The sequence below is a fragment of the Brassica napus genome, chromosome C3 (genome assembly GCF_020379485.1).
Source record: "Brassica napus cultivar Da-Ae chromosome C3, Da-Ae, whole genome shotgun sequence".
NCBI lineage: Eukaryota > Viridiplantae > Streptophyta > Magnoliopsida > Brassicales > Brassicaceae > Brassica > Brassica napus.
This window is the reverse complement of record NC_063446.1, coordinates 28,993,460-29,012,887: the sequence shown is the minus strand read 5'-3', so window position 1 is coordinate 29,012,887 and position 19,428 is coordinate 28,993,460. Positions and strand designations below refer to the sequence as shown.

General features: G+C 40.6%; 2 protein-coding genes and 1 pseudogene across 2 annotated transcripts; 1 reads left to right on the top strand and 2 right to left on the bottom strand.

Moving 5' to 3' along the window:
- Positions 1–653: 653 nt before the first annotated feature.
- Positions 654–5,906, bottom strand: LOC106358673 (annotated as a pseudogene).
- A 2,504-nt stretch (positions 5,907–8,410) lies between these two features.
- LOC125582998 lies at positions 8,411–9,682 on the bottom strand. Its single transcript, XM_048749523.1, has 2 exons — positions 8,968–9,682; positions 8,411–8,838 (listed from the first exon to the last, which is right to left on the bottom strand). The coding sequence occupies exons 1-2, from the start codon at positions 9,680–9,682 to the stop codon at positions 8,411–8,413; spliced, it is 1,143 nt and encodes a 380-aa protein (XP_048605480.1).
- Positions 9,683–11,377: 1,695 nt separating this feature from the next.
- Positions 11,378–13,156, top strand: BNAC03G40200D (UV-B-induced protein At3g17800, chloroplastic). The gene is made up of 3 exons (XM_013800055.2): positions 11,378–11,742; positions 11,877–12,181; positions 12,316–13,156. Exons 1-3 carry the CDS (start codon positions 11,605–11,607, stop codon positions 13,115–13,117), a joined length of 1,245 nt encoding a protein of 414 aa, XP_013655509.1. The 5' UTR covers positions 11,378–11,604; the 3' UTR covers positions 13,118–13,156.
- Positions 13,157–19,428: the final 6,272 nt, after the last annotated feature.

Genomic DNA, 19,428 nt, shown 5'->3' with positions numbered 1-19,428 from the left:
TCTTCTGGTTTTTCAGTTATTTACTTTTGTTTTATATTTAAATTTTAATGTAAAATAAATAGAAATTATGAGTGGGTCATTTTAGATTTTTTTGACCCGTTGTGGTCCATTTTAGGATTTGATCCTTCAAATTTTCATCGAGTTTATCAAGAGTCATTTACTGGTATTGGATAGTGCTTCAAACTGACACTCCACTTTCAATTCCAGTAAACCAAGAAGAACCAAATTGTAAGATAACTTCATTTAGAAAGTTGTTTTGTCATAGAATTAAACTTATAAGAGTTATGTTGAAACAGTTGTTCCATTCAAATCAGGTGATTCCCAACAGATTACCAACCAATCAAGTGTTTAATTTCACTTATATATTGCTTAAAAGTTAATGATTTATGTTAAACATTCTGCAGTGTATATATGAAATGTAAGTTGTTTGATTTAATTTCTGATGCTAAAGTGGTTTTACTGATGATGGTTGGTCCCTTCATTTCCATTTTCAGCTGGAACATGTTGTAGAACAATAAAGTTGATTCAAGGAAAAGATAAATGTTTAAGCCAAGAAAAACCTCTTAGTCCATGCTCTAATTCCGTTCAAAAAAAAGTCCATGCTCTAATCTGATGACAAACACTTGTTCCATGGAGAGGCAGTGGTAGAACAATGTCACAACAGTAAAAGGTCTTTGAATAAATGGTGACAACGGATACATTAAACAAACGATATACAACTAGAAGAACATAAGATAAAATCAACTTTAGTTTTCTTTTATTTTCAAGTGAGAAGTTGATGTGAAACGATAGAAAGGAAGAGCCTTTGCCATTTGGCTGTGAAGGAAGTTCCTAACTTTATTTAAGTATTTTGGGTCCATCACTTAGTTAGAAACCATACTCTCAGTCTCCTTCACGAACCCATCTTCGGTCCAATCTTTATCAGATTTCAAGCCTCTCCTCTCGGCTTTTCTCTGCTCAATAGCTTCTTTCTGTCTCTTGACTAAATCTGTATGTGTTGTAAAGTACTCAAGCGAATGCCTGTGCCAAAGACAAACAAACAAGCAAGTCAACAGCAAGAGTAAGGATAAAAAAAATGAAGAAAAAGTTGCTAATACCCTCTAAAGTCTTCTATAGTAGAGAAGTTGTGCTGTTTCATAAAATCTTGAAGCTCAGCGCAGAGGATTTTCACATGACCATAGCCATGTACCATCACACCGGTGCACACCTTCCAACCAAAAGCAATAACTGAGTTTCTCAGGTAGTAAGTGTTGGATAAGCTTGAAGTTAACTTGAGGAGCAAGTAATCTAATTCTATTGAGTTATAGAATAGGAAACTATCAAATATGTTAAACCTAATGAGATTAGGAAAGTGTGAGTTATATATAAGAAAATGCAAGGGTGTTGCATAACTTATGAGTTTTATGAGTTTGAGAACTTAAGGTTTTGAGAGAGTTTCCTTAAGATATTAATAAGAGAGTTAGTCTTGTTAATCGAGTTCGTGTTATTGAGATCGTGTTCTTGAGACTTATATTCTAGATTTGGTATCAGAGCCAAACAAACAAATGGGTGATATAGTTGCAGTAACCGGAAGACAGGAAGGAGGAGGACCATCGTCCATCCAATGTCCTATGCTCACTGCAACTAATTATACAGTATGGGCCATGAAGATGAAGATAACACTTAGAGTTCATGAGGTCTGGAGGCCGTGGAGACAGAATCCGAAAACATCAAGAAGAATGATATGGCATTAGCTCTTCTGTTTCAGTCAATCCCGGAAAGCCTTATATTGCAAGTTGGAGAGCTTGGGACAGCAAAACAAGTGTGGAATGCTATCAAAACTCGGCATGTAGGAGCAGATAGAGTCAAAGAGGCAAGACTCCAAACCTTAATGACCGAGTTTGATCGCTTAAAGATGAAGGAGACAGAGACCATAGATGACTTTGGAGGAAAGTTATCTGAATTGGCGTCAAGATCAGTTGCGCTAGGAATAACTATTGAAGAAACAAAGCTTGTTAAGAAGTTTTTGATGAGTCTTCCTCGGAAAAATATATACATATTGTTGCATCTCTTGAGCAAGTACTTGATCTTTCTACAACAAGTTTTGAATATATTCTTGGACGATTAAAGGCATATGAAGAACATATCTATGAAGAAGAACCAGAAGAGGATGATAAAGGAAAATTAATGTACGCAAATACAGAAGGAAAAAATCAAGGTAGACATCAAGGAGAGCAGAGCAATTACTACCACCCGGACCAAGGAAATCGCGAGTATAATCACGACTACAACAATTACTATCGGGGCAGAGGACGTGGAGGACGCTCCTATTATTCTTCGTGGAGGACGCTCCTATTATATTTCCTCAACCTTTCATAAAATCTTGAAGCTCAGCGCAGAGGATTTTCACATGACCATAGCCATGTACCATCACACCGGTGCACACCTTCCAACCAAAAGCAATAACTGAGTTTCTTAGGTAGTAAGAGTCCAAAAAGTAAAAGTAAGGGTGGTGTAGAGTTAAGTCACCTGTACAGTATTTGATCCGAGGAGAATGAACACAGCTGCATCATATTCAGTTTCAACACCTCCAATACCCGAAAGCGAGCAATCATTCTCATTAAACTCATCTTTCATCATTTGCGCAATGTTCATAACTTTGGCAAGCGCAATCGGGCGAACAGCCTTATAAGAATAGCCTCCTGGAGTTGAGTAGTAAAAGTAACACCATAAGACAGTGCAAGAGTTTCTAAAACTTTGACATTATAAGAATGCTAAAGCTAACCCTTCAACGCATGGCTCAGGATGCAGCATCTTCAGATCAATTCCCATCACACTCATGATTGTATTGATGGCTGAGATCCCTTCACATCCTGATTTTAGAGATACCCTCGCCGGCTAAATAAATGTTGGGACATGGTTAAAGCAGCAAAACAAAGTAGCAATAACAGAACTTTTAGCATTAGGAGTCAGACCTCTGTTATGTCAGTAATATTAGGAGTCATCTTAGCCCACATAGGAACTGTAGCTTTAGCATTAACCCATCCGCAAACCTCCTCAAGAAGCGCACAGTCTTGTCCAACAGCTGCGTCCATTCTGCGCTCTGGCATACCATGAGGACACGAGAAGTTGATCTCCAATGCATCCTACAAAACAATCACTCTATTTAACATATTAAGAACCTGTGGGTTGGGTAAAACTCAAACTCACAACACCAGTTTGCTCAACGCGGTCAATAGCTCTTCCCATCCGGTTTTGATGTACTCCTCCATGATGGAAGCGATGAGGATCCGGTCAGGGTACTCTTATTTCAGCTGTTTGAACTCTTTGAGCATGGTTTGGAGAGGCCGGTCACTGATGAGTTCTATGTTCTGCCACCCGATTACATCTGTTTTGGCTGAACCGGTTCATAGCATGGCATATCGAGGCGTTAGGTTGATGACTTTTGATGCGTCTAGTGACACCTGAACCATACAGTTACAATCACAAACGATATAAATTACTTTGGTTAATTTGTTATCTGAACCAAACCAACACCCAAATAAAAACCAAATATAATTTTCTGAATTTTCTAAAAAATATCCAAATCTCTAGAACCGGAACCAAATGCCCAGAGGCCCCAGACTTTTTTTTTTAACACTGAATACTTCAATATAAGAGGACCCATAAAAGGATCGAGAGTTAGGGAAAACCCATGAGTGATACAAATGACATAGAAGAAAAAAGAGAAGCATAAAAGAGCACATAAACTAAACAGTACCAGTAGGTACTTTGAAGCAAGGATCAGAGAGATCAGAAACTAGGTTATGAATGGCCTGAGCCAGTAACCTTTTTAAGCAGGAGGGGGTCAAACACTTCTTGCGTCTTCTAGGATCATTTGATGGAGCCAACGAGGACTTCCAGAAGCGACGTATGATTGGACCCAGGAACCAGATATAACACTTTCTGCGATCGTCTTGGCCACCTTATTCTTTTGGTCCGACACATGAAATATAGTCCACTTCTCAAAGCAATAAAGGAGCTCCAGGATTTTCAGGATCAAAGATGAGAGAGTAGGACATCTGTAGGGGTTTAGTAAGGATTCACGAACTTCTACCGAGGAAGCTTCAAAGAAAACCTTCTTGTGGCGCAAGTCTCAATTTGCTTGAACAGCCCAAAGTAGGGATCTAAGGTCAGATTCCATTTTAGAAGAAGAACCAAGGAGAGCCTGACGACTGTGGTGTAGGGCTTTTCCTTGGTAATCTCTTACTATCCAACTAGAGCCGCTTATATGATCAGATGCCTCCCAAGCCATACCTACATTACACTTGACAACATCAGCCGGAGGTTTTTCCCACACACCATGGGGAGCGTTGGGAGAGGCCGTTGTCGTGTGTGGAGGATGGTCATTACACAGAAGCTGGTACCATATCTCAGTTTCCTCCAGAGCTTTAGTGATCGTTGAATGAGGTGTGATGCGATTTCTTTCAAAGACTAGAGCGTTCCTCCCTTTCCAAAGACTCCAAAGAATCCAAGGAAAAGCTTTTAAATTGCTATGATCACTCAGTTGCTTTTTAGATGTTGCAACCAAAAAATGAAGGTTAAGAAAAACAGAGGTTTGGGAGAAACCAGCTGGGGGAGGTTGAATTCCTGCTAGTCTCCAAGCTTCAACTGCAGTAGGACAGGTGAAGAGCACATGACATATCATTTCCGATGCTTGACCACACGCCCGACAGGTTGCATCACTGATAGAGGCCCAGACTATATCCTCTGTTCTCAATACTATCAGTTTCTAACGTCATCTATGGTAAAAGTTAAAACGTAAAAGTCAAAATCTTTTTTTTTTCTGGGGAATTAAAAGAAAGCTTACGGTTTTGGCAATGACGCCACCCCAGCCTTCATCAAAGGCTCTTTTCATGACGGTGTAGTTGGTACCTGGTGGACCCGACCCGATCACGAAAGGGTTCGACATTTTCAGACCGTTCACTGTGACACTGAGATCAGGCTCTGACTCGGTGGCGGTGGAAGAAGAGGTGATCTTAAGTCCGACTCTAGTCGACGGTCGAAAACTCCGGCTAGAGGAGTGTTCAAAGTCGGGTGATAAGGTGGTTTTAGCACCGAAGCGATTTAAGGCGAAACTCATGGATGCCATTGAGGAACAGATTTGATCGGGAGAGTGTAGAAAATATATCTGTGGACAGAGCGTTCAAAACGAAGTTAATAAAGGTAGAAGATAGCACGTGAAGCTGTGTGTGTTGAGCAAATCGAACAAAAGGTGAGAAAGAAGTTAAGAAGACAAAGTTGGAGAAGAGTGTGTGTTCTTCTAATAATTTTTCGGTTTGAACTATAGAATCACAACCTTAATAAGAAGTCCTTCTCTTATTCAATCAATCACAAGCTCAAATCACAAATCATATGTTATGCAACAACACAATGCATCTCCATATATATAGAACTAGATATATCCTAATTTTAATAGTATTATCACAATCATATCTCCTAATCTTATAGATAAACATAACTCTAATAACAAAAGGAAACTTATAAATCAAGCTTATCCAACATTCTCCATCTTAAGCTTGAAGTCATCTTCACACACATCTTTCATTCCAATAAGCTTTCTCATTTCTTTAAACTTTATTCTTCCAAGTGATTTGGTAAGAATGTCAGCCTTTTGTTCAGTGCCCGGAACATGTTCGACCTCAACAAGCTCGTTTTCAACACACTCTCTTATAAAGTGAAACGTCCTATGAATGTGCTTGCTCCTACCATGGAATACCGGATTCTTTGCAAGTGCAATAGCAGATTTATTATCGACCTTGATGACCACCGGTTTACTATCTTCACGGACGGCCTCGCTCAAGAGTTCCTGAAGCTAGATCGCCTGCTTTGCAGCCTCAGTGGCAGCCATGAACTTGGCTTCACACGATGATAATGTTACTATCTCTTGCTTTGTCGAACTCCAAGTTATAGGGCTCTCTCCAAGATAGAATATATGTCCTGAATGGCTCTTGCCGTCGTCTGTGTCCACGTTATGAGAACTATCACTATAACCTAATAGCTTAGTCCCGCTTCCTCGTGTGTAATGAAGTCCAAGAGAGCACGTCCCTCGTAGATACCTAAGGATTTGTTTCAAAGCCACAGCGTGAGAGACCTTGGGTTCATGCATGTATCTACTCAAAACTCCAACACTAAAAGATAAATCTGGTCGCGTATGTAGTAAGTAACGCAAACATCCAATACTTTGACGATATTCTTTTGCATCAACCTTCTCCTCGTTAGGTGCTTTCGAAAACATTGCGTTCATCTCCAATGGTACATGAGTCGGATTACATGAACTCATACCGGTCTCTTCAAGTATTCTCTAAGCATACCTATCTTTCTTAAGTATGATACCACCTTCATATTGTATAACCTCTATTCCCAAATAGTAAGTCAGCTTTCCGAGGTCACTCATCTCGAACTTGGTAGCCATCTCTCGTTTAAACTCTAGTATCGCTTCAAGAGAAGAGCTGGTAACCAATAGATCATCGACATATACTACCACTATAAGGATCTCGCGACTTTCTTCTTTACGGTAGAGCGAAGGCCACTTTGAGCACCGTTGGAAGCGTAGACTCCGCAATATCTCATTAAGCTTTATGTTCCACGCTCTAGGTGCTTGACACAAGCCATAAAGAGCTTTCTTAAGCTTGTAGACTTTGTGCTCTTGTCCAACAATAATGAAACCCTGCGGTTGTGTAACATACACTTCTTCTTTTAGTTCTCCATGAAGAAAAGCGGTTTTGACGTCGAGGTGGTGTATCTCCCAACCGTGTGACCCGGCCAACGCAATGATCATTCGGATTGTTTCAATACGAGCCACCGGAGCAAACACTTCATCATAGTCTACGCCATGTCGTTGCACATACCCTTTGGCTACTAAGCGTGCCTTGTACTTACTGATAGTTCCATCCGCATTATGTTTGATCTTGAACACCCACTTTAAGCCAATAGGTTTGATACCTGCAGGTAGCTCAACAAGATCCTACGTTTTATTCTTTTAAATTGACGAAATCTCATCCTTGCAAGCATCAATCCAAACTTTCAGCTCTTTAGCGTCATTGAAGTTCCACGGCTCGTTATTTATGATCATCAGTAGCTGTTCACTTTCTACTTCTGGAAGTAGAATGTAGTCGTCGAGATAAGGAGGCTTGTTATAGTCTCTAGTTGATCTTCTTAAGGGGATATCGTCTACATCATATCATCATCGTCACCGTTCTCTTCATCATCATCGTTACCAACATGGTTCTCACCATCGTCTTCGTCGTGACTGTCTCGATCGTTGTCATCATCAAGTCCTTCAACGTCCTCATCCACTTCAGATGATCCTCCGGCCTCTTGATCATAGTTGCCTAGGCTTCTCAAACTCAACTCGAATTTGCCATTGTCAAGCTCCTTTGTGACATTCTTATCGTTCCATCTCCACTGCTTTCTCTCTTCGAACAAAACATCACGGCTCACAACAATCCTACTGCTCAAAGGATCAAACAGACGGTATGCTTTAGACCCTGGCTCTGTACCTAGATGGACCAGAACTCTAAACCTATCGTCGAGCTTCTTTCTCCCGACTGTCTCAGTTTTTGCGTAGCAAACACACCCGAACACCTTCAGATGCAACAGATTCGGTTTTCTTCCCTTCATAACCTTGTATGGAGTCTTTCCATCTAATGATCTTGTCGAAACCCTATTGATCAGGTATGTAGCATGTCGTATAGCTTCCCCCCCCCCAGAGATGATTTGGCATGTTCATATGCTTTAGAATACTTCTAGTCATCTCTAAAAGGGTTCGATTGCGACGCTCTACAACTCCGTTTTGCTGTGGTGTGTACGGTGCAGTCATATGTGGATTAACACCATGTTTCTCGCAATAAGCTTGAAACTCGTGGGAAGTGAACTCACCCCCCCCCCCTGTCTGTTCGAAAACACTTCAACTTTGTATGTGTTTCTTGCTCAACAAGGCTCTTGAAGCGTTTAAACTTCTCCAAGGCCTCACTCTTCTTGTTCATTAGTACCGTCCACATATAACGCGAGTGATCGTCAATAAGAACGAAGACATATCTGTTGTGTGCTAGTGTTGATGGAGTAATAGGTCCGCAAAGGTCCGCAACAAGCTCAAGAAGTGTCGTTGCTCGATAGCTCGTTGCTTGCGGGAAGGGCTTCCGCGTTTGTTTCCCGCGTAAGAACGACATGCAAGGTTCTGTGTCTCGGCTGAGATCAGGTAATCCATCGACATGGTTCTTGTTAGCCATCATCCTCATCGTTTCTCTGCTGATGTGACCCAAACGAGCATGCCATATAGTGCTTTCGCCATGATCCTTCACTTGGAGACACTCAAGTATTCTATCAACTTGTAAAGTAACTTTATACAATCGGTTCTTTGTTCTTGTTGTCTTGATCATCAACTGACCTCTTAATCGAATAGACTTAGAGTGTCTTCCTTCTTACGTACCTCACACCCGACTTCCGTAGCTTTTCCCAAGCTCACAATGTTACTACGCAAGGCTGGTATGTAGTAAATATTATTTAACACTTTCTTTTCACCTCCTTTGGTGATAAAATAAATCGAGCCTTTACCCATTGTGTCAATCTTCGAGTCATCACCAAACTGCACTTTTCCAGTGACGGTATCATCTAGTTCGCAGAAGAACATGCGGTTACCACTCATGTGGTTACTGGCGCCATTATCAAGATACCACACGTCTACCGTATCTGATTCAGCCTCAAACTTCTTTGGATTCACCTTCCTCTCATTTAAATATACGACTTCATTCATCATGAGAGCGTCAGCCTCGTGTGTGTCATCATCCCTTTTCTCAACGGTCTCTTGAAGCTTTAGGACTTTATCAGGACAGTCCGAAGCGTAATTTCCAAGCTTATCACACTTAAGGCACGTGATATGAGAAAGATCTCCGCCTCGTCCCTGCCTATACGCTTCTCGCTATTGTAGGAACGTTCCGCGGGCACGACCTCTTCCTCTCCATTTTGATCGACCGCCACGTCCTCGACCACGGCTGTTCGTTCCATAGCTTTCAGTGCTCGAGTCTGAGTTAGCATACATCAATTTTTCGGAGCCATCGATTGCTTCTTCCTCTTCGGTGACTCTTTCTTCATACGCCTTTAACCGTCTGATAATTTCCTCAAAGCTTGTTGTGTTGAGATCAAGAACTTGCTCAAGAGATGCAACAATATGAATAAACTTCTTCCTTGGCAAGCTCTTCAAGAATTTTTTAACCAGCTTTGGTTCTTCTATTATCTCGCCTAGAAAAGCAGATTTAGAAGAGATTTCGGATAGCTTGCCAGCAAAGGAATCGATTGTATCTTTATCCTTCATCTTGAGCCTATCGAAGTCCGCCATTAGGGTTTGTAACCTAGCTTCCTTTACCCTTTCAGCTCCAACATGTCTCGCCTTTATCGCATCCCATACTCCCTTTGCTGTATCTATATCGCCTACTTGTAAGATCAAAGCTTCTGGTATGGATTGAAACAAAAATGCAATAGCCATGTTATTTTTCTTCTCATCTTTTGTTCCTGGGTCTATAGTTTCCCAAACTTCACTGAATTTAAGCGCAATCTTCATTCTCATCGACCAGATAGTGTAGTTTGAGGAAGTTAGCATCGGGAATTTGATGGTGGCAGGCCCGGTGTCCTTAGTCGTCACGATCTCCTCCTTAATGTCGGCCATGGCTGTGAGTAAGCTTCGAAGTTCTTAGTTTGCTCTGATACCAAATATAGAATCACAACCTTAATAAGAAGTTCTTCTCTTATTCAATCAATCACAAGCTCAAATCACAAATCATATGTTATGCAACAACACAATGCATCTCCATATATATATAACTAGATATATCCTAATTCTAATAGTATAATCACAATCATATCTCCTAATCTTATAGATAAACATAACTCTAATAAGAAAAGGAAACTTATAAATCAAGCTTATCCAACATGAACTTCGTCATGACCACGTGGGAAAATTATTGAAGCTGTTACAAGGATAGTTCCTAGTTAATTAACTAACTAATAACACAAATAAGTGGAAGCACCGTAGCCTACTGGTTAAGGTTTAAAAGCTTCTACACCCAGGTCTGGGGTTAAAATCTCAAACTATGTAATTTCTTGCAGATTACAGAAAATCCAGGTTTCAAGTCATGGAGATAGCGATTTATTAATGAAGACTACAGAAGAAATGCTTACAAGAGATTTTCAACAAGGTGCAAGTAAATCTGGTCAGGAGTGGATCTTCATAGACCGGCTCAGATGATGCAGTTAGGCGTTGATCTTCATAAGACATATAGTATTGTTGGTTGTTGAATCGTTTATGTAATATTTCTCATAAATGTAATGTAATAATAAATCAGCGTTATAAAAAAATGACACAAATAATTGTTTTAGTTTTAATCATTTGTAAATTAACAATGCATTTCTGTATCTTATAACTTATTGAGAATTTGCACCCTATAACCATAAAAAAAAAACATAAACCCGCTATCTAACCAAAAACACTCTCTCTCCTTATTTCTCTTCTTACCTCTTACTAAAATTCTAATTACTTTTTTTTTGTTATTTTTTTTTTTGTTATTTGCGCCCTATAACTTATTGAGATTCAAATTAATGCCGACTAAAGATTTTAAGTGCGAACACTAACGGAATCCACATGTGAGGCTAAGATTGGGTGTAGTGTTTTATGGGCCCCAGTAGAATATCTATTGGACCCAATAGCACATACGTCACACTTAGACAAACGTTTGAGCGGTAATCAAATACGTGTGAATGGGAATGGACACCAGAGCCAGTTGGTGGCTCTCAATGTCTCATCGTTGGCCTTACTTTCTCAGTTTTTGACTCTAATTTTCTCGTTTAGTTTTCCTAAGAGACCCACTAGAATTGTCTACGGCATAAATATAGCTGGTTTCTAAAGGAAGTTTTTAAACTATAGATCCTACTGACGCGTAGATTCCACAAAAATTTTAAAACCAGTCCCTAGAATCACGAAATAAGAATCGGTCTTTGGGAAGTTTTTGCACTGTTTGCGAACCCCACCGACATATGGCGGCCCGCGATTGATTTATTTTTTAATTTTTTTTTAAAAAAGAAGAAATTCCTAAAGATCCCGTTTAGAGTTTTACCAATAATCATGATCTGATGTATGCAAATGTGGAGAAATTTTGTATAAGCTACAGCCAAATCACTATACAACCAAATCTTAGAATAAGCTCCTGACTTCATAATACTATAGAAATATATTTTAACTAATTTTTCAGAAATCTGATTTGAAAAAAAAAATCGATTTATGAGAATAATATCTGCTGTTGTACATCAAAGGACACACAATGACCTCATATAAATTTCATGGTCACAAAATTTAAGAAAATGAATATTATTTTCCCTCGAGTCGCACATTTCATTTTATGATATAAATAATCGGGTCCGATTCGCAGTATTATCAAAGAACCAAACCAAACCAAACCAAAAAAGTCTATTTCACAAGTAAAATTCAGATAGCTCGCCCGTTCTCGAAAGTTCTCTCTCTGTAATCTGCATCGTCGCTCTTCTTATCTCTTTTCTCCGACCAAAATCTCTTCTTTCTTCTGTCCGAGACTAGACATGGACGCCGCAACCGCGAGTTTGATCCAATCTCCCCTCTTACCGCATGAAACTTTCCGCAACGGTGCTGGATCTATGTTCCTTACGACCAGTGGCGGGTTCACACCTTCTGGTTCAAAACTTCAAGTTCGACTAAAGGTATGTCCTGAATCTCCTGCTCTTGATTCAAATAACCTAACATCATACCCCGGTTTTGTTCAATTGATTTTACGGAACCAATCTGATTCCGCATAACCGGTCGGTTTAATCCTATTTTTTTCATCCACTTGCAGCAAAACGCGTTCACTAGATTCTCAAAACCATTGCAAACGTCAACAACAACAGCTTCCAAAACTCGGAGAAGCTTTGTGGTTAAAGCTTCGGCAGCATCTGATGACGCTTCCTCCAAACCTATCGCCCCGCTTCAGCTGGAGTCTCCCGCTGGTCAGTTCCTCTCTCAGATTCTGGTGAGCCATCCTCATCTCGTCCCTGCTGCTGTTGAACAGCAGCTTGAGCAGCTCCAAACTGATCGTGACTCTCAGGGACAGAACACAGATTCATCATCGTCCGTCCCTGGAACCGACATCGTTCTCTACAGGTTCGTTAAAATCTATGTATGATCCACTAAGGTTGAGTTATACCTTGGGTTCCAAGAAACAAAACATAGTGGAGGTTAAACATGTGTTTAATTCTGAATGGGAATTGTTTTTTTTTTTTTTTGTTGTTGTGTAGGAGAATAGCTGAGTTGAAGGAGAACGAGAGACACAGGACGTTAGAAGAGATTCTATACGCATTGGTGGTTCAAAAGTTCATGGAAGCTAACGTATCACTCATACCATCAATAACCCCATCATCATCAGATCCCTCTGGTCGTGTTGATACTTGGCCGAACAAAGTAGAGAAGCTTGAGCAGCTTCACTCTCCCGAGATGTACGAGATGATTCACAACCATCTAGCCTTAATCCTCGGGAGCAGAATTGGTGACTTGACTTCTGTCGCGCAGATAAGCAAACTCAGAGTTGGGCAAGTCTACGCTGCTTCTGTCATGTATGGATACTTCTTGAAGCGTGTGGACCAAAGGTTTCAGCTTGAGAAGACGATGAAGCTTCTTCCTGGTTCTGGTGGGGCTGATGAGAGTAAATCAAGCGTTGAGCAACCAGAGGATGTGACGTCGATTCACCCGGAGGTTGGTTCATTTGCGGGTGGAGTTAGTGCTAAGGGCTTTGGGAGTGAGATTAAACCGTCCCGGTTAAGAACGTACGTGATGTCGTTTGATAGTGAGACGCTTCAGAGATACGCTACCATTAGGTCAAGAGAAGCGGTTGGGATCGTAGAGAAGCACACTGAGGCGTTGTTTGGTAAGCCTGAGATTGTGATCACACCGCAGGGGACGGTTGATTCATCCAAGGAGGAGCAGATAAAGATTAGCTTTGGTGGAATGAAGAGGCTTGTCTTGGAGGCTGTGACTTTTGGGTCGTTTCTTTGGGATGTTGAAAGTCATGTTGATGCTAGGTACCAGTTTGTATTGAACTAGAAAAATGGTCTGTAATGCAGATGAGTAACTTCTGTAACATACATTTTATAAACTAAAAAATAATTAAAAGTTACATTTAAAAAAACGGTTTATGCTATTATAAGGTAATATACGATGAGAAAAAGACAAAAATAGCACTAAATCAAGTTTTTGTTCCCAAAACTAGCACTCAAAGTTAAAAGTCATAAAAATAGCACTTAATGTTTTTTCAAAAGTCACAAACTTAGTGTTTAGAGTTAAAGGATGGAGTTTAGGATTCAGGGTTTAGGGTTTAGAGTTTAGGGTTTAGGGTTTAGGGTTTAGAGTTTAGGATTTAGGGTTTAGGGTTTAGGGTTTAGAGTTTAGGGTTTAGGGTTTAGGGTTTAGAGTTTAAGGTTTAGGGTTTAGAGTTTAGGGTTTAGGGTTTAGAGTTTAGGGTTTAGAGTTGAGAAATGAAGTTTTGGGGATAAGATTTCAAATTTTGAAAAATAAAAAAATTAAAATTTTCAAATGATAAACTTAGAAATGTACTATTTTGGTCATTTTAGTTTTTGAGTGCTATTTTTGTGATATAAACTTAGAAATGTGCTATTTTGGAGATTTGCGCTAATATGATTGGCAATCAATATTAAGTTACATTTTAAAACACTGTTTATGCTATTATAAGGCAAGATGACAACCAACACCTGGCTATTTTATTAAAACAGATAATTGATTTTGCCTAAATTTGCAACAAGCTTGGAACATAGCAGCACATAAGTGGGAGACAAATTCCTTTTTCCCCAACAACGATTTCTCTGTAATAATCTTCACCAACAATGTATACCCTAACACCCATGTTATTATCCCATATTAAACCGACTTTATTATCTTCATCGATGAAAAAACTCATCGCATAGGAAAACACATCTGAAATTGGTGGTATTGTTACCCCTAGGTCCACTGCCAAAAAATGATTCCACGGTACACCGTTACCATTGGGTTCAATATTATCTGTGACCCACATCTCAATCTCTAATGCCCAACGCTGTAGTAGCACTGCAAGTTTATTTTCTCTAATAACGGATAATTCCACAAGATAGTCACCGTTAAACTGGAATGGTACACAAATGTTTCCAAATATCTCTTTCGAAAAATCAAAACTTAGTAAGGAACTATTACGTACACCTTCTTTATATTCGTAAGTAAACCAGTAAGCATTTCCTTTTAGCGATACCACACGAGATATTAAGGGCCATATGCGTGTGACATTAAGGGTCCTCCATGAAGATGAGTTAAAATCATAGATTTCTTTACCATGTGTAGTATATATATGAGTTTCTCGACCACACACATATTGGATCCTTAAAATTTTGAAGTTATAGCACGATTTCTTGTATTCGTATCCGAAAGCAAATTTATCGTATACATCCGTAAGCTCTACTTGGTTCGACGACCCAATTGATTTTTCCCGTGCACGGATTCCAAACCATGGTTGTATATCCTTTGGTTATGCAAAGCAGTAAACCGTTGCAGTGAACCATGCCATTTATATATATATTAGCATATAAAAAGTAAATATTATTAGAACGTTAGAATCCCTGTAATGTCTCAGTAGTAACTATCGTATATTACCTTCCATCTTTGTATATCTCTGTACATATAAACAGAGCCTTCTACCTTAATAGAAAATCAGTTCTCCAAAGCTAATATGGTATCAGAGCCATAATAGGTTCTAGACCTAATTTTTTTTTTTTCCCTTTCTCTATTCTTCTTTCTCTCTCGGCGCCTAAACCTTCTCTTTCACTCTTCTCTGTTACGAAATCAAAAGAAACATCATGGCTTCTGAGTCTACTGCTGAGCGAACCTCTGTGTTCAATACACATGATCCTCAAGCCACTCTTCTATCTGTTAATATGTCTAGCGTGACAAAACTCACGCATCAGAACTATCTTATGTGGGGAAGACAAGTCCGTGCCTTGCTTGAAGGTCATGAACTGCAGCAGTTCATTGTCGGATCTGATGACGATGTGCCTTCTCCAACGATTCAAGTCAATGGAGTCTCCAGCCCCAATCCAATCTACACCCCTTGGAGACGTCAAGACCAGTTGTTGTACAGCGCCATTATTGGTGCAATCTCCTTACCACTCCAAACCATCGTCTCAACCGCCAATACAACGAAACAAGTTTGGGATACACTTGCTGAAACGTTTGGGAATCCTACTCGCGGACACATCCGTCAACTCAAAAATCAGATCAACAAATGCTCAAAAGGTACGAAAACGATTAGTGAGTACATGCGTGGAATCAAGTCCAAAGCCGATGAACTAGCGCTTCTTGGCAAACCAATGGATCCAGAAGATCTTACTGAAAATATCTTGGGAGGTCTCAGTGAAGAGTACAAGCCAGAAATTGATGCAGTCAATGGGCGTGACAAGCCCATCTCATTCAATGAACTTTTTGAAAGGCTACTCAATAGAGAAGCAATGATTGTATGCACAGAATCACCAGCTGCAGCTCCTATTGTGGCACATGCAGCAGACAGCCGTCCACGCTACAATTCTCGCACTCCCAATCATCAACAGAACCGGTACACGCAAGGAGCTTCACCACACAACAACAATCAGCACAACAACCATCAGAACAACAATCGCTTCTCCAAGACATACCTTGGTCGTTGTCAAGCTTGTGGCACACAAGGACACAGTACAAAATACTGTCCTGAGTATCGCATAGTCAAAGGCAACGGCTCTAATTCACAGTGGCCATCTTCACACTCGACTTCTCAACCATGGCAGCAACAACACCAGCCGCATCAGTCATGGCAGCCTCGCGCCAATCCAGCCTTGATGTCAGATTCTTCTACATGGCTTCTCGACTCTGGAGCTTCCCACCACATGACCTCCGACCTGGCTAATCTCTCGATGCACACGCCTTATCATGGTGGTGATGATGTCTTCTTAGGCGATGGCTCTGCTTTGCAGATATCGCACTCCGGTTCTGGCTCTCTTCCCTCTTATACTAAACCCTTTTTCATAAATAATATTCTGTGTGTTCCTTCTTTAGATAAAAATTTGATATCAGTTTTTCAATTGTGTAAAGCTAATGATGCCGCTGTTATCTTTACTCCCACTTATTTCCAGGTGAGAGATTTACAAACGGGGTCCTTCGGGTGCAAGGAACACCTAAACATGGCACCTATGAATGGCCGAAAACTCTCAACTCAACTTCACCTTCTCTTGCTTTTGCTTCTCTAGTGAAAACCACTCTTACTGATTGGCATTCTCGCTTAGGTCATCCGGCTTTACCGGTTCTTCAAAAAGTTATTTCTAAGTTTCAGTTACCTATTGTTTCCAATGCTTTGTTAGCTAAACCTTGCTCTGCTTGCTCAATTAATAAAATGCACAAGTTGCCTTTTTCATCTTCAACGTTAAAATCGTCTCATCCTTTGGATATTGTTTTCTCTGATGTGTGGACTTCTCCGGTAGTTTCGATTGATGGTTTCAAATATTATGGGCTTTTTGTAGATCATTATACTAGATACACATGGCTTTATCCTTTAAAACATAAATCTCAGGTTTATGAAGTATTCACCAAGTTCAAAAGTTTGGTTGAAAATTGATTTCAACATAAGCTAAGAACACTATACTCTGATAATGGGGGTGAATACATAGGTCTTGCTGCATTCCTTTCCTCACATGGCATATCACATATGACAAGCCCACCACATACACCTGAGCATAATGGTATTTCTGAGCGGCGTCATAGACACATTGTAGAAACGGGTTTATCCCTCATGACGCATGCCTCGATGCCTAAAGGCTACTGGTCTTATGCTTTTGTAGCGGCTGTTTATCTAATAAACAGAATGCCTACTCAGAACTTAGAGTTTCTAACACCTTTTGAAAAATTGCATGGTCATTCACCAAATTTTCTTAAGCTTCGTATCTTTGGTTGTTTATGCTTTCCATGGCTCAAACCTTATGCTTCTCATAAAATTGATGATAGATCAAAACCTTGTGTTTTCTTAGGATATTCATTGACTCAAAGTGCATATTTATGTTTAGATAGAGTCACAGGCCGAGTTTACACCTCTCGCCATGTTATTTTCCATGAATCAGTGTTTCCATTCAACACTCCATCTCCTGTGATTGCACAAGTAGATGCCTCTGATTTGCTGTCTCCTTCTAATGCTCCTGCTTCTGTTATTAGTCATGTCTCTAACTTGCAGGTACCTATACCGCCTGAAGCTGCAGCTCCCTCATCAACAATGGCTTCTACACCGCGCGTACCAAACATTACAGTCTCTCAGGAACCAGTCGATGAACACAGGGAAACAAACACGCAACCAGAACCAGTCACTGTTACGGTCAACCCTCCTCCTACTGCAATCACAAGCAATCCTCCTGCGCCTGCTCCTGCACCTCCAAGAACAAGCACGAGACAGCGGAAACCAGTCCAAAAATTAAATCTTCATACTCATGTGGACGTTCCTCCGACAACTATTCCCACCTCTGTTGCAGAAGCTCTCAAATCACCATACTGGAGGAAAGCAATGAGTGAAGAGATGGATTCTCAGCTCAAAGAACGAACATGGGATCTTACTGACGCTGCCGAGGCTGCCAATGTTGTCGGGTGTCGATGGATCTTCACAATAAAACGTAGACCAGATGGCTCCATCGAGAGATATAAGGCACGCTTGGTAGCCAAAGGCTTCACACAGAGACCGGGTATCGACTTTCATGACACCTTTAGCCCAGTTGTCAAGTCAGCTACGATCAGGATTGTTCTAAGCAAAGCCACTAACAGAGACTGGCCATTACGCCAATTAGACGTCAACACTGCGTTTCTTCAAGGGCATCTTGAGGAAGAGGTTTTTATGGCTCAGCCTCCAGGCTTTGTGGATAAGGACAATCCCAAAGCAGTATGTAAGCTGCGCAAAGCCATTTAAGGAGTCAAACAAGCTCCAAGGGCTTGGTACAATGAGCTACGTAACTTTCTACTTCAGTCCGGGTTCACAAATTCTCTGGCCGATGCGTCTCTCTTCATTTACAATAACCATGGCGTCTACCTCTACATGTTGGTTTATGTCGATGATATAATCATCACTGGGAGCAGTACTCCTCATATAAACCGGTTTATCGATTCTCTCTCTCAACGTTTCTCTATTAAAGATTTAGGTCCTTTATCATATTTCCTTGGAATAGAAGTATTGCGATCTTCTCATGGTTTACATTTGTCTCAACATAGGTACGTCACTGACTTACTCCAGCAAATGCAGATGTCTAACGCCAAGTCTATCTCCACTCCGATGTGTCCACACACAACCCTTTCGCTTAGCTCTGGTCCTGCAATGGATGATCCAACACAGTACCGCATGGCTGTAGGAAGCCTGCAATATTTGTCCCTCACCAGACCTGACATCTTCTTTGCCGTTAATAAACTATCACAATTTATGCACCAGCCAACAACAGAGCACTGGACAGCCGTAAAAAGAGTTCTACGATATCTCTCCGGGACAAGAACACACGGCATCTCCTTCTCCAGCAAAAACAATCTGACTTTACATGCTTTCACCAACGCTGATTGGGCTGGAAACAGAGATGATTACACATCAACGGGAGCTTATATTGTCTACCTTGGCAGTCACCCTGTTGCTTGGTCTTCGAAAAAGCAAACTGGTGTAGCAAGATCTTCAACTGAAGCTGAGTATAGATCCGTTGCAGCGACAGCCGCAGAAATATGCTGGATCACATCTCTCATGAAGGAACTCGGTCTCTCCATCTCACAAATACCAGCCATTTATTGTGACAACATGGGAGCAACGTACCTAGCGGCTAACCTTGTATTTCACTCTCGCATGAAACATCTTAGCTCTGGAATATCACTTTGTTCGACATCAGGTGCAGAATGGTGTAGTGCGGGTCTCTCATGTGTCTACTCATGATCAACTAGCAGATGCTCTAACTAAACCACTCTCCAGACCACGTTTTGAAGGCCTATGCATCAAGATTGGACTCTCCTCCGGTGGTCCACCTTGAGGGGGTGTATTAGCATATAGAAAGTAAATATTATTAGAACGTTAGAATCCCTGTAATGTCTTAGTAGTAACTATCGTATATTACCTTCCATCTTTGTATATCTCTGTACATATAAACAGAGCCTTCTACCTTAATAGAAAATCAGTTCTCCAAAGCTAATAATATATACTTGATATGGCTTGTTTAGGCTAAGTTCACCTATATCCTTTATAGATGGATCAATGTCGTTGTGAATTCCATCGACGTTTACACTAATTAAATGGACGTTAAAGTTCTTCAACATGACAACCAAATGTTGTTTTGCTGCTTTGC